The 24,444-nt window shown below is 40.6% G+C and overlaps 1 protein-coding gene across 1 annotated transcript in view; it reads left to right on the plus strand.

Annotated features, from left to right (window-relative positions):
• Positions 1–815: 815 nt before the first annotated feature.
• Positions 816–24,444, plus strand: part of fstl4 (follistatin-like 4) — a 184,693-nt gene continuing 161,064 nt past the window's right edge. The window contains exons 1-2 of the mRNA XM_029449037.1: positions 816–1,073; positions 16,188–16,341. Coding sequence (XP_029304897.1) covers positions 16,198–16,341 — 144 coding nt within the window. The 5' untranslated portion in view covers positions 816–1,073; positions 16,188–16,197. The remainder of the gene's footprint in view (positions 1,074–16,187; positions 16,342–24,444) is intronic.

Below are 24,444 nucleotides of genomic sequence, written 5' to 3' on the forward strand. Positions count from 1 at the left end.
ATAAAATATGCATATGATACTTTTGACAACATTTGACTGTTTGACGTTCTCACCGGATGAACCCAGAAAACAGTAACATCTCTTTGATTCTTACTTCGATCTTTTTTTCAAAGACAACATGCTATAAATGTGAACATTAACAAGTAGGCACACAGTATTTCACTGCTGAGTTGTGACACATAATTGTTTAATTGTTTTTTTATTTCAAACAAGTGTCATTAAAAATCATTGTCTAATTGCCTAGTCGTGAGAAATAATTGTTTTTTATTAAAAATAATACTCAGTATGTTATTCAGCGGATCACTGCATTATGAAGGATTTGATTAAATTATTGAAACAATCTGATTTGCATATAATATATAAAGATTGCTTGGCTTCATTTTTAATCTTATTACACTATAAAAGCAGAAACAGACTAAATTGAATCCCTAAACTTTAACTTAAAATCTCAACTCAATGTCATGCATAACTTTTACCCAAAACTAAATCTATTTCCAAATCCAAATGTCAGACTAATGCTTAATTCAAATAGATAACCAACAATCAAATTAACAAATAAATAATCTTCAGATTGTTTATTCTTGGCTATTCTGTGGTCCACACTAAGGTCTATACAGTCTATGGACTAAACACACACACACACGCGCGCGCACACACACACACACACACACACACGCGCACGCGTCCACACACAGGTGTCGCTTTCCAGTGTGATGAATCTGCAGATGCAGCCTCACCGCATTTGGCGTGCAGCGGCTGACGTCAGGAGGAGAGCGGAGTGAGGGGAGTTGAAATAGGGCAGAGCAGGAGAGGAGCGCTGAGAGGAAAACCAGCCGGAGGAGCTGAAGGATGGAAAGCCACTGCTGAGAGTTGGGACGCACTACCCGTCGCTACAAACACAGCTGCTACTGATACACCAGCCCATAATTAATCTGAACCCTTTAAACCCTGCCGAGCGGGACGAGAGGAGTGGAACTAAAAGAGCGCAGTTTGGTCTCGTCGCTGCGAGGAAATCTGTGGCATATTTGCTCGAATTTCCTTCCTTTCTGCCCTCTTGCTTTGGAATACCACAGGTAAGGTGCACGCTGTATTTACTAATGCAGGATAGGGGCTCCAAGGTTGCTTTAAGGCGTATTAATATGTTTTACAAGTTTGGTTTTGTGTCTGTTATCCGTGACTATTTGCATTGGGAGTGTGAGTGAATGCAAACTGTAAAGAGGATGGCAGTGGCGTGCTTTAATGTTGAATTACTTTGTGAGTAGCTGAGGAGGAATGCATCAATAATAGAGGGAGAGAGAGAGAGCTCCAGAATTTAAAGGCAGAAAGATATGTGTGCGGTGCAGCCTCATAGCGCAGGGCGATGTCAATGACAATCTGTGACAGTGTTTAAATACACTCCCTGGTATGTCGCCTATTGTGTGGCGCAACACGGGTTGTGATTAATCATTCAATATGACCAGATGCCAGCTTTTGGTAACCTCATATAGCCGTGCAGAGGCTCTACCTGCTCGAAAACAGCAAGATAGTGTTTGATAAATGGCTTCTGTAGGACTCCTCTGCCCGGATGCGCCAGGTTTGCACAAGCAGTAGAGGGGCTGAAATTATAACATAGTGAGACACGCACATCCCTCGTTGGGCTCTCTGGCATGGATTCCCGGTCCCAACAACCCCAGCTCCAACCCTTCCTCGCCCGGTCCTCCTGACATCAGCCAATTTCTTTGGCAGGACGCTGGCAAGACTTCATCTTTTAAAGATCAGTGTCTTATAAAGCACATATACTCCCTCATCTACTCAGCACTATGCATAAACTCTCAAGAATGAAGGAGGAGGGGGGGACAAATTCCTAAACAAGACGAGATTTTCTTGTCTGATTGTGTTAAATGAGCTGGTTCAGCGCTCTCTCATGGGAAAATCCTATCAGTGTCACCAGAGAGCTGGCACAGCGGCAGCAAAGCCTGCGTGACGGCCAGCGGGGTAGGAAATGAGGATTGGTCGGCGCGCACACCGCCGTGATATGGCGTATATTGCGCCGGAGCTCTCCATGGTGCTGAAAACGCTCCAGCCTCTTGTTCCCCTACTCCACTCCTTGCCTTCCCCTCGAGCTCCAGCCTCTCGTTCTGGGTTTGTTGGATTCCCTCTCCACCTGGAACCAGATATGGGGCTAACATCCAGCAACACAATCACTGCCATTCAACACTGTGCTATCTGTGAAAAGCTGGTTGTAAATCCTAGCCCTTCAGCTTTTTTTGCAAGCCAACAGACCCTCCAACTCTCAACTCAGGCACGTAGTCACTCACACAAACACACACACACACACACACACACACACACACACACACACACACACACACACACACACACACACACACACACACACACACACAGACATACATACACGCACATTCATACAGCAGACCCACATGCAAGCACATGGAGAGCCCTGGATCAATATCTTGCCCTTGTTCCTGAATGAGAATATTAATGTCATCTGTTCTCAGCTGGACCAGTTTGTACTGGGTCTGAACTGGTAGTTTAGAGACACATAAAACCTTTATGTTTAAGCCTAGTTATTAATTGCAGGGGAAATAAACAAGCAAGCAGGTAGACGCCAAATGTGATTTATGATGTCCGGATGAAAAAGCGGCAATTTGTGTTCATAAAGTAATTTGCCTTGGATTCAACAGTTTGATTTATTGTGTTTTATCAAAGCTCAGAACAGGGCAGCTAATCACCACTGAGGTTACTTGACTACAATTAAAAGATGATTAAACAAAGGATAAGAGCATTACAATAGCACATTACCAAAAACATATTTCAACACGATCACAGACAAAGTCTGTTTTCAGGCTTTTCTAAATGACTCCTGCAGGTTTTCTTTTACTCGCATCATGTCCTGAACCCTGTCACAGCAGTTCTGCAGCCCACCCTGGGGTTACAGTCAGGTTGATAAAATAATGATGTAGCCCAGAATAGTGACTCAGTCGAGCTTATTACAGTTTGCAATATGGTGTGTAACTTATTAGCTGTCTCACAGAGAGCCATTACTGCGCGGTGTCCAGCAGATTATGGCTGCGTGTTGTGCTTCAGAGACAGCCTAATAGTGGGATGACTCACACACTTACAGATTGACACTGAAGACACACTAGCGTATAGCCACATCGGTGTAGTCACACGCACACAAATATATGCACACGAGAAAAGCTTCACTGTAACATTTTGTACCTTCTATCGCTAAGCACTTAAAACCCTGCACAAGCCAGAACCAGCTTGAAGCAGCGTATGTGCATAAATGCATGTGTGCAGTTTGTCATAGATAGTTAGTTGGATAAAGCAAAACAATTTCAAGGATGGCAATACATGTCTGATCTTCTGTTGTGTATCCAGGTTCTACACGCTTCCACAGGTCTTGCATGTTAGGTTATTATTAGTGCAGCAGTCTATTTCACTGTCTCCAGGCTGGATTTAAACATATCAACGTGAGCATGTCATTTATTTTCGAGTGACAGTTAAACTGGTAAACTGAGCCAATGCTTGTTTTGTCATTGTTAAGTTCATAATGGATGACTGGTTTTTGAGTCGCAGTGTCGGCGCTTGATCGTGGACGAAACAAAAAGGTCTGAACATAAAGTATACACTTACAAAGTAACCCTACCTCCCAGCTGGGTTTGAAATCAATTTAATGGTGAGATGAGTGTGATTCATTGATCCCAGCTTGTGAAAGGTCAGAGGTCAGAGTCAGTGTGTCTTGCTCCGGGACATTTCAGCTGAGTGAGGGCTTGCTGACATGAGAGGCTGAAAACAAGCACCGTCTCTCTGCCCACTTGACCTGCCACAAGCGACTGCTTCCTTACTGCAGCACTAAGCACTGTATTCAAGTTGTTTTGTAAGATTTTAGCATTTTGTACATTTCGAGCAGGTAGATCAACATTAAAGTTGTATTTGATCAAATGTTTGATTAAAGTCTAATAAAGAGGAAATAGGCTGCAGGACAGAGAAGGATGTTGATGGCTCTAACTGCTGTTTCTGCGTTTCATAGCAAGTGGTGGCCGGAGATGTGATTTATGTTTTGTGTGCGCACACACGGGCCAGCTGTCAAACCCAAAAAATGCTTGTTACTAAAATATTTAGTCAGGCTAACAAAATATTTATTTAAAACATTCAGAGCACATTAATAATTATTACTATGGAAGATATTTGGAGTTTCAGACATGTGTGCAACTAGGTTCTTTTTTTATTTAATTATGTTTTCATATACACAGCGTAGGCTCGACATGAACCAGTCCTTTTTTTTTTAGGTAAGTCTTGCAGGCTTTAAACAATCCACATATAAAGATCGCTAAATGACAAGTCCATATAAGACTTAAGAAGAATAATGCCCCACTCGTGAACAGTTGAAATGCATCACACTGCACTGAACTCCATGCAGAGCTTGTCTAATCAGGAGCAGGATTTATTTCCACACAACAAAGCCATCCCCTCGGGTAAACCAAACCCTCTTCCTCCCCTTTGTTTTTTGTTTCTTTCGCCTCGTGACTTTGATTTGTTTGGCTTTGCAAATGTTCCAAAGAACTATAATGAGCCGTACTCAAAACAAAGGTACAAATGCATTACAGATGGTGAGTCACACTCTTCTGAGCTGGCTCTTTCCCCCCCTTCCTGATGGGGCTGACAAGATTAGTTTTAAATTGAACTGATGAAACTCTTTCTCATGGGTCTAAGCGGGGCCACACTAGCACTCACACACACTCACACCCAGAGAAATATTACATGATTAACATGAGGCTTATGACAATGAGAAGCACTTAATATGAATGACACTGAAAGGGAGGGGGATCAGTAACTTACGCCATTAAATTCTGTATTCTTTTTTTGTTTTGTTCCAGAGCCATATTACCGTTCCCGTCAGATCACCTGAGGAGTCCTTTGTACTCCCTGCAGAGAGCAGAGCCACAAAATGTGGGCAATACGGTTCACTTGAAATTCCGATCACTAATGTTGAACTTCTAGAAATGACCTTTACCGCCGTATCCCATATGAACACAGCAGCTGAGCTCAGAGCATCAGCAACGCAGCTCTGAGCAAAGAGTGCTCGCTGCCTCCTCTGCCTGAATGGAGGAAACTGAGTAACTGAGAGATGCGTCGGAGGTTACGCAAAGGTCACCTGGCATATCTGGTTTCTGAATTCAGTCAGCCATCTGCCTGTCCCTCACTCCACTTCTTAAAACTTTATAGTTGCTTTGAGTTGTTTTGTCATATCACATTTGGAAAGGTGGCGTGATTGAAGACAAACGTCACCTCGCTGTCACTTTAACATACAAACCTCTAATTCCTCCTTTTCACTGAAAACAACAAGTTCATCATTAACGATAAGCTTACTGGTTAAGGCAAATGTAAAAGATGAGATACCTACTGTATAAGAGGCAGTGAATACAGGAATATTATATTTAACATTTTGTATTTGATGCAACTCTGATGTAGAAAGTGGTGGAAAGCTCTGAAAACGCTCGGTACTAAGTGGACCTTTAGTGTTGAGACTATCTTGTCACACATACTGCTCACAAGGTCAAGTGTTTAACTTTATATTTAAAGCAATATGTATCAAAGGTTAACACGAATTATAGTCATATGACTGTTGGGCTTTATTTTCCACTTCCGCTAAAATGACCAGATGCTTAAGAAACAGAACAATCAGTATCACAGTCATGCGTATGGTATGCTCTAAACTAATGAGACCTCACTGTCTGTATACTACATGTTACACTTTGTGCCACAGTGTTGGACTTGTGATGGCACAAAACAGAGAGAAGACCCTGTTATATACAGCAAACAAGTTCTGACCAGGCTTTAAAAGTTCCCTTTGGATTTATTCATTCGGTTTTACCCCTTGCTACCAGCTCTGCTGTTCATGTGAAGTGTGTGGTGCAGCTGCAGTAGGACAAACATGACAACCCCCGGGGGCTGAGTGAGACAGCCTGTCAAGAAAGCAAAAAAAAACAAGGTTAAAAAAATAAATAATTAACTTTTAATCTGTTGAGATAATGCGCCGGGAATTTTGATTTACTTGAGTACAGTTGGAGCTATCTTTTAGCCAGCATGAGCATTTAGGGAAATGTTTACAAAGGAGACAATGAATTTGACGATGGAGTTACATCGATATTTCAGAACCTGATATTAGAGAGGGATTCTCTGCCTCTTCACGTGCATTGATTTCTGGCTGCTGCATGAATGAGGCTTCAAAGAACACACAACTATAGCTTCTAGTGGTTCTTCAGTCAGTGATGATTATACATACAGATCACATTTTTCTACACAAAGTGCCTCTGAAGAGCCATTTATGCTTTAGAGGATGTTTTTCTCTTCGTTACCAATGCAGACCTCTTTCATGTTGTTTGCTAACACTGCTCTATAATTAGCAGAAGCAGTCCTGTTAGCCAGGCATACCACCCTGTTCTGGCACTGCTGATGCACCTCATATCCTCTTTGCTCTTGCAGCCATGCCGTACAGCCTGCAGGGGATTTCTGGATTTAACAAGTCACTTGCTGTTTGTGTGTCTTTCAGCCCCACCTGACAAGCAGGACGTGGGGATTTAACACCCAAGGGCTGCCTATCTGGTCAATTTGAGTGTTAGTAAGGAAGGTAAAAAGGGAGACAAGAGTATGATACAAAAAGGAGGAGCCTCTTGTTCTTCCTCTCACCAGTTTCGAGATGGGGTCTTATTACTACCTCACAGCCTGAAGGCAAAGAGAGAGTGTCAGACAATGATTCATTCTGAGCTAATGCAGAAGAAGCCAAGCTGATAAGGAGATTTGGTCGTGCTAAAGCTCTAAAACCTGCATTGTGTTCTTTCCGAGGTCACTGTGGCTTCTCTGGGAGGCTGACGCATTGTTTCTCTCTCTGAAAAGTACATTTAAACTACATACTGTTTGAAAAGGCATACGTGCGGTTACTTCTCTGCAAAACCAAGACATTAATTTTTCTATCACTGCTGCCATATGTTTTTTGTCACATATTTTAATTGCTTTAATGGCGCCCTTGTTGTTGCTCACATTATTTGCTCTGTTGTTTCTTTGTGTGTGTCCGTCTGTCTTACGCCTGATGTTAGAGTTGTATTGTGTCTACAAATTGCCAATAAATTGACTTTTCCCCCCTTTTTCTCATTTTTTGTTCTTTTCTTTTCTTTAATTCCCTGCTTACTGTTTAAATAAATAAAAACTACGCCAATGGTTTGCATATTTTACCCCAATGACTTCAAATAAAAAATGCTTAACTTCACAGCTAACCATTTAACAAACCACGGCGCTTTTTACATATATTTTACTGACATTCCACACAGCCATTAATTCCCATTAATTTCAATATGATACAAAAATGAGCAATTAGCAAACACTTGAAACTATTTTTTTTCATCAAAAAATCCCATAGAAACCAACACTGAATGTATCTACTAACAAGTATTGTTTATGAATCCAATACTTTATAGCTTATTCCTCTGTGACGCCCATTGTTGTCTAAAAACTGTTAAAAACATCAACGAGCCACACAGTAACAGTGAGTGACTTGATCCCTCATTACCACGAGCATGGGGATGAACATGGTAATGAAGGATAATGTCACTCATGATCATACTAACTCTCTTTAATTTGGAGACAATCCCACAATCCCCGTCCTGCTGCTGAAATACTCACTAGAGCACAACATTATTGGCTGAAAATGGCCTCCCAATAAATTGACTATTTACTCTTGTTTAAGGAACATTTGCTGAAAGCAGTGCCTAGATGTTTTTGTAAATGACCGCTTTGTTGTTTTTGGTGTTTTAATGAAATGATTTGATGATAACAAATGTTCTGTATCCTTTTCCTTTACCTTGTGTAATCAATCTCCTTGGGCACATTTCAAGATCTTGAACTCTTCATATTAGTGATGAATGGAAACCCATGGCTTTGGAAGTTTAGAACTCTACGGCGTGCTCTTGAAAATGTAAAATATACATGATTCATAGATTATGCTGCAATCATTGTGGCTACCTGAGCCAGCAGAACGTTTTGAAAACAGCTTGTATTGTCATTGTATTCAGTTAGCAAACATTGCCATATGATGATGAATGCAATATTCATTATCCTGTTAGTGCTGCTTTTGTCTCCAAAAAAAAGAAATCTGGTTTGTGAGCTACTAAAATGCTCCACTATGTTCACTAGCTCGTAGCTAACTCTTTCTGTCTGTGGTTTGTTGCTGGACAGGAAGTGTAAAGTAGGTCTATCGGAGGCTTTTTGCTGAAAATAGCTGCAACATGATGAGGAGAGTCAAAAACAGCTACACAAAGTTGTAGGCTGTAAAACAAAAACAACGAGCTGAAAGACTCTAAAGGGCTCTATAGAGCTGAGGGGAGTACTGTTGATTCCTAACTACAAGGGACACGTTTCACAATCCTCTGATCCATTGCTAATATGAATGTATTGATTAGTGATGGAGATAAAACATGTAGAGCTAAGGTCCTTGAATAAACCTGTGGGACAGTTTCAGGAAGTAAAGATCGCTGAACCTGCTACGTCTAAAATGTCTGGATATTAGTTCCAATCGCTAAAATGTATAATTAATACAACGTTATTGTATTAGTTATAAAGTGTCAGAGTAAATTGTAAATTGTGAGCTGTCTGGATCCTCGGCTGATAAGGCCTGTCAGCTTTGAACTGGTGAGATGTCAACCCCGTCTCCTTTCCGAGGGGCAGCGCTTATGAGCCTTTTGCACTACAGTGTGCAGTTCATAACCTTATCTTTCCGGGCTGAGCTGAATAAATTCCTTTTGGGAAACACCACTCCAGAGCGCCCTGAGATTTATCACATAACTTGTCATAAAAAAAATAATAAAAGGGGGGGGAAAAAAACTGAAAGGATGCGTATCCTGTTCACCTGGAGTGTCCGGAAGATAACTAGAGTTCACGCGTGTGATCCCGATGCCTGGCTGACAGACAGATTGACACCCCTGGTCTCTTCGGTATCTTCCCCAACCACACAGGAACAGGAATAAATGAAACATAGACGAACGAATCACTGCAAGCGTCGCAGAAACATTTTGGGCAAAGGCGAGGCCCTCTGTGGCTCTATTTCATGCTACATAGACATCTGTCTGAGGAAGGGGCTGTTTGAAACCTGAGTGCAGGCAGATAGGTCGGCAGCCGCGGGATGATAGCAGAGATTTAACTGTGTGAGGCAGCACTCAGAGACCAGCTACAGAGGTTTGTTCCAAAATGGGGCAAACACCATTTGGGGGGAAAAAGTGACTTTTACAATATGATTGACAGCAAATATTGACATTCTACTTTTAAACGGTAGCAGGTTAACTAAGCTGCGTAACTCTTTTAAAAAGAGCAATCTTCTCACTAATGGAGGAATGTTTTCTAAAAATACCTAGATGTCATTAGCTCAATAGAATGCTTCATATGCTAAATATCTTACTTTAGAGCGCTGAACTACAAACATTACAGTTTCAGCATGTGGTGTTCAGCGTTCACAGATGTTATTTTTTTCTGTTCCTCCCGCCCTCCTCTGTAATACTTTTAAATACTCAGCAACTTGCAGGGAGGAAGCATGCTGAGTGGGGACTGATTGTCGTACTGGAACTGCATGTGTCATTTGTAACTGTGACAGCAAACGAACCTGGAGCGCAGAGCTGGGACAGAGAGCAGGAAGGAGAGCTCAGGCTGATCACTTGAATTTGTCTCAGAGCTCAGTTAGAGGCTGTCCCATGCTGCCATTACAGAGAGAGAGCTGTAGGACTGTATGGGCTGTATGCAGTGATCATTTACATGCACATTTCTAGTTGGAAACTCAGCCTCTTTGCTATAAATAAACTTCCCTTTAGTCAGACTCATTAAGTCCTATTTTAGCCAGGTCATATGGATTCAATGTTGTGACTTGTTCTGTATATACAAAAATCGTGATTCTGATCTGATTTTGGAATATCGCAATCAACAAAGGTTAGCACGACTGCTGGTGTTTGCTCAACAAGTCCTCCACATTCAACGCCCCTATCTGCAGGACAACATCATTTGTCAGTTCCTTCCAAAGCTGTTACAAATCACTGTATATATGTGTGTGTATAAATGTATATATGTGCTCGAAGACGAATGTATGCGTACTAAATTTGAATGATTTCTAAAAGGTTTGTACGTGGACAAATGTCCTACAAAGCAATGCAAGAACATGGGAACTACAGGAGGTAGAGTCAAACATTTTGGTAGCGTTCAGATGAGTAGTAACTTGTGCGGTGCTCGTTCAAAACGTGCCCGTTGGGAACCTGCCGATTGATTGTCCTCCGGTGTTGCCGCTTGCAGTTTTCTCAAAAGCTCCCTTGGATTCGGAAGTGTGAAGTCAATCGTATGAAAAGTTGTTGAGACAATTACTAATAAATATGTCCCCTAGATGTACTGTAGTGAGCGACAGAGAGAGAGAGAGAGAGAGAGAGAGAGATAGAGAGAGAGAGAGAGAGAGAGAGAGAGCTGTACCCAGCATGCCGTTCACTGGTGTCACAGCTAATATTGTACTGAGTGACGGAGAACAAGAGCTCGAACTTGACACTGCACTTCCTTGGGTCCTCTGCAATACACCTGCCAAGTAAGAAGTTGATCGGATGAAGGACATGCATACAGACGGACACTCCTTCCATGTTAGTTAGATAGTAGAGGTGAGGATTTAGGACACGACAAACGCTATCTAAAGTTAGTAACTGCATTGTAAGGCCAAATCCAACCTACGCACTTGTAATGGCTGGCAAAGGGGAATCTTTCCAATAGATTAGGATCAGTTTAATCAATAGACGTGTTGATCTACACCCTAGTAAAATTGAAAATTGTATAAAAACCTTGCCACAAAGGAAACAAGAAACATTAGTCAACATCACTGCCAGGGGAACATTATGTTCACTAGGATCCATACATGATATTGCCGACACATATCACCATTAGCCGCCGCCTGACAGTTTGTTTGTTCTCTTCAGAGCACAGCCAGATGTTTTGTATTTGTTCATGCTGAGGAAGAAAGGGCTTTTGTGTTGTTATTTTGGAAGTCTCAAAAATAGTCACATAATCATACAATTATCATTTTCTACCAAAAGACAGACAGTTCTAATTTTGTCCGAAATGCTTTCTTGATGTCTGCTTTAAATGCGTGTAATCATATTCTTTTGAAAAGATCTGCACATTTAAGTTCACCAACTCGCGTGTTGACACTCAAATGAATAGATTTTTTAAGAATATTGAGATAAACATTTAGTTTTTGTGTGTATTGTTGTAAACTACCTATAAAGAATCTCTATTTTTAACTGAGATACCAGATTTAATCTAAAGCAAACTGTCAGTCGTGATGGTGAAACGCTGCTATTAGCCACCTACACAAGTGTCCAACACATAACTATGTATTGAAAGGATATTCAATCATGATAAATCTTATTTCAAACATTAACTCTTCAAATGTTCTTGTGCAGTTCATAGACATTTGACAACCGTAGTCTCGTATTGTCTTCATAAGGCCAGCCTTTGCTTCATGCCGTAAGCAAGGATCTTGTCGTGTGTGTGTGTGTGTGTGTGTGTGTGTGTGTGTTTCAATGTGTCTATCCATGCATTTATTATGAAAATCTTTGCAGCCATTCAAAATTAAACAGTGACTGAAAATGAATATTTTACCTCGACCTAGAAAAGAATGAGTGGCTGAATGTAGCTGATGCGTCTCAAAGGCATGTGAAATGTCACCTTGCTCCGAATGCCTCATCTTAAAATGTGATGGTGAGCAGATGCCGCTTTACTGTACCTGAGCGCGGCACATTTTAGGGATTAAGCTGACTATTTCCTTTAGTGTCATAGTAGAAAAAGACATAAAGCTTTAGGTCTTAGACTGTCCTGGAGCTCCCCAAACAACCACTGGAACTCAAAATCTTGTCCTGTAGTCAAGTTTTTCATTATTCTTTTCCCTATTGAACACAGCCGGTCCATTTCAACACATTACTCACAGCCTACTGCATATGTACATTGAGACAGTTATTGGTTGCTGTACTCATTCTTCAAGTCCACACTGACTGTAAAGTGATCCCTTCCCAAACGCAGCTCCAGTGCGAGACAGCAAAACCAGATTCCTTAATCCATGCAGAAATAAATTACAATGCTGTATGGCGTGTTCGTTCCCTCCTGCCTTGTATTCTTCCCAACACTTTTTCACTTTTTAAACCGATTATTACAAACTTGGTGATTAAATGAATAACTGGCTGGTTCGGTTAATAATTTAAAAAGCCTTCAAACCAATTTCTCTGCAACAAATATGAGAATTAAATTGACTTCTGGTGAGTAAGCGGCTGGAAAAAGGCCGGCTGCAGGTAGCTCTACGGGACTCCTCGGTGCCCATAACAGTAACTTTGTGTCCCGAAAATGTAAAGTTCTTAGGAAAAACATGAAATAGGAGAGATAGGGCTAGAAGGTACCAGGGAGGTGAATATATTGTATTCAACTTTCAGCATATTGAGTCTGTTTATAATGCAAGTCCCTCACTGAACCAGTCTGATCTGAGCAAAGCTGCCAAAGGGGACACTCTGTCTCTTTAAGCTTTTTAATATGCTGGTCAAATAATGGCTCCCTCATAGACTTTCTCTCTCCTGATGAATTTCAAAATGGACCATTCATTCCACACCCCCAGGGCTCTGTTTGTGTGTTAGTGTGTGTCTGGTGTACGTGTGTGTGTGTCCTCATGTATGAATTGTGTTTAGCTGTGTGTGGGCCAATGCTAGAAGGCCAGGCAACATTAAGACAGTGACTGGCGGATCTCATTTGGTGTTTAATTTAACAAGAGCGGGCTTTCATCTGTGAAGGTCTATCAGCCTCAAGCTAGCTAGCTGAATGATGTTGGTGAGTCCTTGTCGAGGGATGTTTACACTGACAGGACCTGATATTGTGTATGTTTAGCAGAACATTTACTTAAATACTCTAATTAGGTACATTTTTGTGGAGTATTTCAGTATATTTCTACATTATACATGTCAAAGGCAAATATTGTATTTCTTACACCATTACATTTAATTGAAACTTATCATAACGTTGCAGATAATGTTTTTAAAAACCTATAATGAGCTTCTAGGTACAGAAGTTCTTCTTGACCAACTGGAAGTGGTAAATGTGACTACATTATTTTTACTGAAAGGTCCACTTACTAGCTTTCTTTCTGAGCTTTCAACCACATCTCACATTAAGACACCGCCTTAATTTACTGAAAAGGACTGCGAGATGTGTAGTACATACTATAATTAACATTAAAAATGATGATGCATTGTTTTACAGTAAATAAAACAGAATGATTTTCTAGCACTGACACTCACGGGCCAGTTCTTCCAGCATGCACTGCTACTTTACATACTTTATAACAATTTTGATGATAATATGTAGTCATTTCATCAATCAAATCAAATCAATCAAATGACTACATGTAATGTGAAGGAGGTCGCTCTTATGTTGGGTCACTGTGTTGGTTTTCTTCTTTACATCTATGCTTGTATTAAGCTCATTTCCAAATGCAGGCAACAGTTTTGCCCACAAGTGGCCAAAAAAAATCAATTAATGCAGCTTTTATTAAAAGTGTGTCAAATTGGAAAGAGCGGATATTGAGCCGTTTGCCATGGTCATTTGATTAGTTCAAAACTAAATTGCGTTCAGCACCAGGCAGTGACCGTAGAAATAGAACGAGTTAGCACCGCTACAACGGTCACATAAAGATGGCCGCAGCTCTGACCGTCCTGCTGTGTTGATTCGAATGTCTCTTCTACTCTCATTCTATTTCTATGGTTATGGTATTGCTACTTTTACAGATTTTAAGTATCTAAATACATCTGGTGGTATGAAAAAAGCATCAAAAACAGCCTCTTACTACATTACATTGGCAGGCGGTGAACATTAATGTAAGATAAATATGATCAAATGTTTCAAAAGATGTGTTTATTTATTTAATGCAAATAGAGTAACACATTGTCAGCTAGCCAGACAGGGCATCTACAGGTCAAGGTGAATCAAGGCACCCTTTTAATATTAAATCTTCTAGTGAAGAGCTGCTGCAGACATTTAACACCATAAACTCCTGCACTGTTTGAGATGCATCGCATGTTTTTTGTGCCCTTGTTTCAGTTCAATTGCAAACTTTATGTCCCCCTAAGGGAAATTTGTTTTCAGACTGGTTCTGCAGTAAAACACACAATAAAGTCACATAATAAAGTATAAGACCACGATAAAAACAATAAACACATTAACTTGCAAGTACAATAACACACACATAACAAACTGCCGTGTCACACAGTGTAACCGTAAAGACCCACATCAGCTGATTAGACCACATCAGAAGTCTGTGCTTTTAAGGAGTCCAATAAATAATTCTAATCAGTGCAAAGTTATTCTGGAGGATGTTAGACAGTACAGAGGGTGGACAAAATATCAGAAACAATACAAACCAAGTAGAATAATCCTGCAATAAATACTATTTTTGTAAAGCTGGTACATATTCATTGTGTGTTGCCACTGTGACAGATCGTTCTGCTAATTCAACACTTTGCTATTTAATGTGTCTGTAGTTTGTGTTCTTGATTGCATTTTAATATGAGGTTGTACTAATATTACAGTATTTCCCCCCTATGAACATGATTTACTGATCTTATTCCAGTTAAAATGAATAGCTCGCTGGTTCATTCACTCTTGAGCTTAGTTCCTCCAAAGCATTCCCATTTAAAACACATTTTAATGTTTAATCATTAATTGCATGTTTGCCATTTTTTATATAATTCACCAAAGATCTAGTCATTATCTGATTTGTTTTTTTTTAGGTTCAGCTATACTTCAGGTGCTTTTTACTCTCCAGCCGTACACTCTTTGTATATTATTCCTGAAGGTTTGTATGTGCCTGTGTGTGTGTCAGGGTCTACGCGTCACAGCAGGGAAATTGATCTTCTGAGTTTATACACACTGCAGCATTTGCGACTTCAGAGGGTTGTCTCTTTGTTGACATCAAAAGATGTTCTGTGTCCTTTGTAATACAGATAATTATCCCCATCAGTGTGGGCTTTGATGTTCGCATAGTCGTATTACAGTGTGCGTGTGTGTGTGTGTGTGTGTTAGTGTGTGTGCACAATATTTGCTCCACTGTATGTAATTGTGCATGTGTGTCCTTTCAGGTATTAGTTGTACGTGTTCTGTATGCACTCTTAAAATACAATATACCTGCAAATGACACTGGATTTCACAGCAACAGAAGGATTGTAAAATGACACACAATCAGTTGGAGATACTGTTAACAGAGTTATTGAGTTATTGATATCATATTTTAACCTGTCAATAGTTGCCTTCTTTAGGCCAAGACATCTTCTCTTGTCATGTCATGCCTGGAAATAGGAAATAAGGCTCTCTGATCTTAGAAATGTGCTCTCCTCTGTCTTATTTATCCTGCACACATTCTGTACAATACAATGGATACAATGACACACACTCCTAAACACATAATGAGTCTTTATCTTCTCTCTAGACCAGTGGTTCTCAACCTGGGGGTTGCAAGATCATTTCTGGGGGTCACCAGATGGTTGTGGAGAAAAAATATTAAACAACATATTAAAAATAATTTGCCTTAGAATAGATTTAGTGTTTTTGTGATACATCACAAACAGCTCCTAATTAAGCTCATTTCACCATTCACAGCACACATATCGTATAAATACCATATTCATATGTCACAATGTTTAGACACCAAGAAGCATTAAAACATTTGCCAGCACACAGTGAATATTCTGCTGTATATGCAAACAGTTTATGAGCGATCAATACATTTTCATGGGGGGGGGTCGCAAACACCTGGGAGGTCGCGACTAGAAAAGGTTGAGAACCACTGCTCTACACAACACAACGATGTTCATTTTGCTTGTTTGAAAATGACTGAACACTTAAATCGCAAGTTAAAAAAGGTCATTAAAATGCAAATAGGGTGTCAGGATTGACAGTTAAAACAACAACACAACTGTGTCGTGGTTCATTTAATTTGATGGATAGCAGAACATAATAAAAACGATTATGTCTTATGAATATGAAAGGACTGTGTAACTTTATTTTTGTGAGCTGCTGTGTGTACAACAAAGTGAGCCTGAAGACCATGTACATTGTGCTTTTACTTTCCTTTTCAGGTAGACACTCATGGATAGCCTCGGTGTTTGGGCCATGGCCGCGCTGCTGGGAACCTCAGGGTGCTGGCTGGCTGAAGGGCACAAGAGCAGCAGGCGAGGCAGCGTTGATACAGCCACAATGTCACGTACCTCCTCCCAGGAACCTCACTCCATGGTAAATATCCTGTGCAACACACACACACACACACACACACACACACACACACACACACACACACACACACACACACACAGTGCTGCTTCCAACCGAGGACATCACCTTCACTCTCTATCAAGCTAGAGAAACACTTACAGTGATATAAATCAATCATATCAACCATAAATCAAATCAGGGTGGCAAAGAAAAATGAAGTGTATAAAAATAGTCTAACAAAACACATTTGTTGTCAAATTTAGCAGCTTAACTTATGTGCACTCCTGTCATAGTGTCTCCTTTGTTATTTATTGTAGCATGACAGAAGTCAGTGTGTGCATTTTAACTTATTGGTATACCCATTGTTGTGACAACTTTCTTGTTTTATTGCACCGTATCACCAAGTCAAAATCCTGTGTACATTAAACTGTACATTGTACAGTAAAAATCAGTCCGAAATGGGTGGGGCCAAACTACTCTGATGATGGACCACCGATTTGATTTATTACGCTCCAAATTCGCTGGATTTCAAATGTTTAGCATTGAATCTCTGCTGAAAATGTACTACTGGATGACTTTATCTGTCAATGAAATGCACGTGGGTGGCCGGTAGAGATGCGCTGCTCTGATTGGCTGTTCGAATTAAAAGTCAATGGAATGATGCGGATTGTTTCGCTTTGCGTCTGGGCGTCGACCTACTTCAGTGACACTAAAAGCTAAAGGCGAATTGTTTGTCAATCTATTGTTTTAGACGAGCGACATGTTTTACTATAACTAGTGGTTAAATAAATGATTACACCATTATTACACATATTTTTTTATTTTGGTTAGAGTTAGGACACAACTGAGTTGGATTTAATGGGTAGAGTGAATGTTTCAACTGAAAATGCGCTCGTCAGTTGGCGCATTTCGACCCTACAAATGTCTTCACAACTAGCTTACAGAAAGACAGGATAGCGGGTAAGTTGTTAATATTTAACGTTTCCGCCATAATTTAAGAAGCAAATGTTAGTGTAACGCTAGCTACATTTCTCCTAGCATTAATTGTTGACATTGTAACCGTCAAAACTATATATAACGTCATATAGCCTTCATGACGATACAGTCTTTAAATGTTAGCTCATTGTGAGTGCTGATGTCAAACTAGCTAGCTTACTAGCTATCTAACGTTAGCTAAGTTAAGAAAACATCTATTCTAGTTTTAATATATGTTGACCTCTAACTGCTGTAGGACATATATATATATATATATATATATATATATATATATATATATATATAGGATAATATAGTCACAGATTAGTGGTTGGCTCATTATCAAGAGTTTGAAACTTTCATATAAAAAAATTAAATGAACAAAAAATTTAGATTAATGCAGAAACCGTTTTTGTTTTTTTATATTTTTCCTTCACTTTCTTTTTAATGTTAGTGTAACTTTAGGCAAATTATTCTGAGAACCCTGATTACTGTATTCAAAAGTGTGTTCTTGCATAAGGCAACACTGCAACTGTTGAACATTTTAGATTTATGGTAATGTAGCATTATAATCAGTTTAAGCCAACTGACTTCAAATGATTATACCCACCAATGTGCAAAACACATTGCAATACACTATACAATACAATATTAAAATACCTGCAGGATTGTGTTAGTGTGCAAGATTAGGATGCCATGAATGCAAAAATATAGTGATGGTGATCATCAGCTCCTGCCCAAAATGTGAGGAACTCCAAATCGCCATCACAGGGCTCATTTAAGATATGAAAGCACAGTATACAGATTAGACATCTTCATACATTTAGGGTTAGGGTTAGGTGGCAGTTAGGTGGCAGTTGAGAGAAAAAGGCCACTTCCTCTCTGTCTCTGCTCACTTTTGAAGAGAAGAATACATTGACTGAAGGAGAAATGAGCAGGCAGTGAGGATGAGAGGTTAACAATTAGTCTGAAAATCACAAAGACATCGTTTGGTCATCCTAGTTGAAAGGCAGAATCTATTAGTACTTAGGATTCAGGAAGGATTCCAAACTATTGCAGCTAAGAGGTTAAGTGGTAACAGACAGGTCTAGTTGGCAATGTTTAAAAAGATTTGTGTTCGTCTTCAACTGTGTTAGTGGTCATTTCTAGCATTAGTCATACACATGTAATTGAAATATATCTGATCAACTAATGCGTTATTTTTGTGAGTCGTCTGCTATGAATGTAAGAGGAATATCTCGGTACAGTACCATGAAAGTAAAGTTTTACATAAGTACAAATAAAGCCTGAATATCTTTATTTATACCTCGGCGAACAACTTTTAAATGAATCAAAAACAGACATTCAATATGTACAATTCAATATGTAATTAACTTAGCTTCTCTTAATCAAATCAATAACAAAAGACTGAGTGTGGTGGCGTTTTGTTTGAAACATTTGGGAAAATTCAAGTACAGAACTCAACAAAATATATAACATAGGTCTACTCTAGTCGTTTTTAGACATTGTATTGTCGTAATGTTACATATTTTACGTTCATTAATGGCAAAGCTCCTTAATATGTGTCAGGATCTTCCAACATATTAAAAAAAAGAAACTGAGGAATGGGAGTAGGTGGGGGGGCAAACGTCTCAGTGAGGTGGGATGTGAGGGGTGTGGGGACACGAGGGACACTGACTGACAGTGACCACTCATCGCAAGTGTGGACAATGAGGTGCTCGTCTGCAGTGCTGGTAGTCAGAGAGCTACAAGCTATGAGCCGCCACTGGAAATACACGCAGGCCTACGGTGCTTTGGTCTTTTGAGAGTCGCTGTGGTTACTTTCAAACCCCCTTTTGTTTGTTCATCTATATACAACAGTTTTGAGATAATTGCTTAAACACTCATGAGCTCGCCTGGTTGCATTTATCATGATGGCACACAAGAGAATTATGGGCTAAAAGGAGGGAAAAAGACTTAAACAAATGTTCTCTGTATAACAAAAACATAAAGCCCTAACAGGTTGTCAAAAAGACATACGCACAGACAGACACATACCACACAGCCCCGCGGTCGTCCTAGTTCTTTGTGAAATGAAGCATGTACACCCCCTGGTCTGTTATAAGTCTGGCTCATTTTGGGTTTTGCCAAGTTGGCAGCAGGCAGTGGAATGTAATTTAGCCCTGGTGATTCTGTCCCCTGAAATCCCTTGACGCAAAAAACAAATTCCCAGGCATTCCTCCCTCCGTCTATCTGGCAAGAATTGGAACTTAAAAAGCTGTCAATTGGCACCAGAATTTACGGTCGACCTTGGGGTGAATCTTTCGAATTCATGAATTCGCATGATTATGCAGGATGCATTCTCAAAGCCTTTGGGAATGTCTAAGTTGTGCCAGACTGCTTTTTATTTTTTTTATTTTTTTTATCCCTCCAAAGCATGTACACAGATGAACAATAGAATATTTTAGGGGTGTAAAGGCCCTGTCACACATATCCGTATGACAGAAACGTATGCCGGCGCATACGAAATATCGGCAATAGGTTGATATAAATCGTTTGAAGGACGCAGACGATACGCCGAACACGTCAGACATACACAGCTCCGTACGGCAGAAACATGCCGGCATATATGAAAATTAGCTCAAAATGTGTCAGAGTCCAAATACGTCCAACTTTTCATCGGATCGGAAAAGTGAACATATACAGATACGCATGTCTAACCTATTAAAAGCGTATCACTTACTTATACAAAATGTATTAAACAAATACCCAACGAATGCATAAGATATACAAAAATATGGCGTGTACAAAATATACAATATAAATATACAAATACACCGAGATTACTAAATAATTGTGAAATATAGGATGTTTACTGAAATGTTGACTGAGTCTGATTTCATTATTGGAGGACAATTTAATACTATACACACGCAACATGTGTGCCCGGACCGCCCTCATCCAGCCCAGGCAGCACCCCCCCAAAGCAGTAAACCCTAGGGAAACACTGCATTATATGTCATTTTAAACCATCTACACACCTTAAGACATCTATTCGTAAACACTCTTAACATTTCACTGTGAAGGGGCAGGTGTAGCTGATGCAGCGGCAGTCTTGGTCCCGGATTCTTGTGTTGGTGTTGCGAATTGTCACAGCATACTGACAGCCAACACTGATTACCATGTAGAGTTTTCATATACTGCATATTTGACATTGTAATGTGGTTTGGGAGTGGTCTATATGAAGAGGGAAAAGCGTAGAGTGATTAAGTGGTTTAGCAGTAACCGAGAAAGAAGGAATTGTGTTAATTGGATGAAAGGTTTTGAAGTAATAGGTTTATGCATTGAATGAATCGAGAATAAATGCAGAAACATAACAAAAAGAATGAAAATAGCATTCTCTCCCCGAACGCAGGATCTTGTGTTTTTAATCCTCAGCAGTGGGTCTCTCCACAACTACATTTACATTTTGATTATGACTTGTACAGAGCTTCAGTTTTTATTTTGCTGCAGTCCAAGAGGGTTATTTCACAATCTTTAAGGCTGTCCCTTGAGAGTTTGTACTCAAAGCTGAAGAAACCTTTTCAGGCATACAGAGCATGTGCAATGGTTACCATTATATGAAGCAATAGTACTCCTTTCTCTACTTTAATTAAAGTGGTAGGTGTTACTTTCTGTACTCAACACAACCCTCTGTTACGTTTGAGTACTTGCGTTTTTTTACTGAGGTACCTACAATGTGTTAAACACAGTAAGGAGCATTGGCCATTTAAATGAGTCCTTTGTATAGTAGCTGAAGAAGTACAATGAGGGATTTTTGTGTATGATCTTGAGCTGTTGTAAAATCCCGATCTGAAAAATAAGTGTTATATCCATAAATAAGAAGAAGAAAACCGGATAGTAGAGTGTAAGGTGGGTGTTGTTCATAAAGAAATCTTGGAGTACATAAAACTTGACACCTTAAGTGTAATCCAACTGGTATGCCATAAAACAACTTTTTTTCTAGGTAGTGAAGCTGACATAAAATTATGATAGAAAAGTACACGACAATAAAAAGAAAATGTAGTTTATTTGATCTTGTTTTTCTTTCCACAGAAATGGAAGGGAAGGGTGGTTGGATGGTAGTAGCAAATGCGTGCCTTGGTGATTAGCACATTATTTAACAAGCACTGTATCTGGGTAGCATGTTAAAAAGTGTAAGACTTAGTGAAGCTGTTGTTTAGCACTTTTTCTCTAGAAGCTAGGGACACATTTAAGTAAATGAAGATGTTTAGAGGACCAATCGTGCCAGTGAACATTACTGGAAATGTGAAACCACTCCAGCTAATGATGCAGGGAAAAAGCTGGAATTTGTTAGGTTTTACTTCTATTTTAGGATTAATCAAAGTTATGCCTGTGAAGGTATTGCCACTTACATACATTGCCAATGTTTCTTTTTTTCTTCTTTTGCCTCCTTTTCATTTAGCTCATTAAGTAGATTGTTGGTGCACTGACAAATAACTGTTAGATAAGACAGGTCCCTTCTTTCTAAGCAACAGACATCAGGGAATAAATATTAAATGTAGAAAGGCTCTTGTGAAAACACAGACACTGATAGATTCAGCTTTCCTTTCCTGCTCCTCCTCCTGGCTGTCTCTTCATCCTAATCAGGCAGTATCTTATAAAGGTCAAAGTACCAATAGGCTCCACGTACCATAAAAGAACTGATAAAAAGATGCTGCTTATCAAAACTATTTAAATTGAAACACTGTTTTGGCATACAGGCAGCTAATGTTAGCAGAGAGTTTTGTTGTTGATTTGGAATTGAGAGTCAGAGGGAGATTGAGAGAAAGTAAGTGTGCACATTTAAAGAAATGTAACAGACATATCTTGGCTTAAAATTGCCCTGCTGTTTAAATTGCATTCCGACAAAATGTCAATCTCCGTGGCAGCAATGTCATATTTTTGTTTTGTTTGTGTATTTAAATAGCATCCAAGATGGAGGCATGTAGCACTAAGAGATTTGTTAGTACTAGTTTTTTGAGAGGCTATAACAATTATTTTTGAGTTTGTACACTTGAACTCTATTGCTTGCAACAACAAAAACCATTTAAGTAGGCAAACTTGAAACAGACCGTGACATCAATGACATTAGGCCACTCTAACATTTGGAAGGTGTTTTATTTGAATGTAGCTCACAGTACCAAGACTGCTTCTTGAGTAGGTGCACTATATCACGATATTAGCACAACCTGTATTCCTGTGGTTGGAGGCCTTGGCATAAGCGCAATCATACTCAGTTTTCCATTTCCTCTTACGTGTTTATACATATATTAGATGTAAAGAACATGTCTGGCACATTTTTCATTGAGTGCATATGACTTGCTGCTCGGAGGTTGAGGTAGTTAAATCAATAAGCAATATATGACATGCCTGAGACATGTAGGTAATATGCCATAAGTGTCACAGTCTGCTCCAGTACTTCCTACATCATCCCGGTACTTTTCCACACCCCGCCTTCTTCTCACCTCACCAGCCAGCCACTCCCACCTCATCACCTCACCTTGGGCTCAGGCTGCTGCCAATTAATCAAGCCCTTATTTAAGCCTCTCCCAGTCACTTACTCTGTGCCAGATTGTTCTCTCTCATTCAATGGGCCCACAGTTCCCGGCTCACCTGCCACCCTGGGATACAACGGACTAAGGAGGTCCTTCTACGGAGATTCTGGTGGGCCACCCAGGAGGAGGACACTCGTGGGTTCGTCAATGCGTGTCCCATTTGTAGTCACCACAAGCCGTCTCACCAAGCTCCTGCCGGCCTTCTGCTACCTCTAACCAGTGCCCCATCGTCCCTGGTCCCACATCTCTCTAGACTTTGTAACCGGCCTGCCTATGTCCAACAGTCATACCACCATCCTGACAATAGTTGACTGGTTAAGCAAGATGGCCCACTTCGCGCCGCTGCCTAAACTCCCGTCGGCCAAGGAGACTGTGGAACTGGTTCTGCTGCATGTCTTTCGACTCCATGGACTCCCTACTGATGTGGTCTCCGACCGAGGACCCCAGTTCATGTCCATATTCTGGAGGGAGTTTTGTTCGCTCCTGGGGGCCACCGTCAGCCTATCTTCCAGATTCCACCCACAATCAAATGAGCAGACAGAACGGAAAAATCAGGAGATGGAGACAGCACTTCAGTGCATGATTTCCAAATATCCCTCGGCCTGGTCTCAGCAGCTCCTGTGGGTAGAATATGCCCACAATACCCTGGTCAGCTCAGCCACTGGACTGTCCCCATTTCAGTGTGCCTACGGGTTCCAACAGCCACTGTTCCCCGCATTGGAGAAGGAGGTCTCCTGTCCTTCCGTGCAGGCTTTCATTAACCGCTGCCGCCGAACCTGGACCCAGACTAGAGCTACTCTCCTCTGCTCGACGGACCGGTACATCACGACTGCCAACCGCCGCCGCACCATCGCCCCCAAATACCTAGAGGGCCAGAAAGTGTGGCTGTCCACTCGGGACATCCCGTTACGGGTAGAGTCAAAAAAATTGGCGCCTCGGTTCATCGGCCCGTTTGAGATCCAGGAAGTTATCAACCCCACAGCAGTCAAACTAAAGTTGCCCCGTTCCATGCGGATACATCCGACCTTCCACGTTTCCAGGGTTAAACCTGTGCGGGAGAGCCCACTGGTCCCAGCTGCTCTGCCTCCCCCGCCGCCTCACTTCATCGATGGCGGTCCTGTATACACCTTTCGCTGCCTCCTTCGTTCCCGCCGCCGGGGAAGGGGTCTGCAATACCTGGTCCCATCTCGACTGGCTTGCCCCCCTTCTTCGTCCGAGGCATCTGACGAGGAGCAGACACCCCCGGAGGCTGAGGAGGAACGGATGGACGTTTCCGAGAAATATTAAATGTACAGCCATCTTATCATCCTCTATCACAAAGAGGAATTATGGTAGAGAAAAGCATCAGATCCCCCATAATTGAAACCCAGTGGGTTTGCCCTATTTGCTTAAATATGAAATTCTGGTGATAGTCATTTCTCCATCCGCTGAAAATGTAAATGCAAGTGTTGCATTGCAAGACAAAAATACAAACTGCTTCCTGATCAACTGTTTGTGAATGAATCTACTGTACCTTACCATGTGACATGTGACATGTGTGACAGTGTAGTTGCCTTCAATTTTTAATTTGAAA

The sequence above is a fragment of the Cottoperca gobio genome, chromosome 14 (genome assembly GCF_900634415.1).
Source record: "Cottoperca gobio chromosome 14, fCotGob3.1, whole genome shotgun sequence".
Taxonomy (NCBI): Eukaryota; Metazoa; Chordata; class Actinopteri; order Perciformes; family Bovichtidae; genus Cottoperca; species Cottoperca gobio.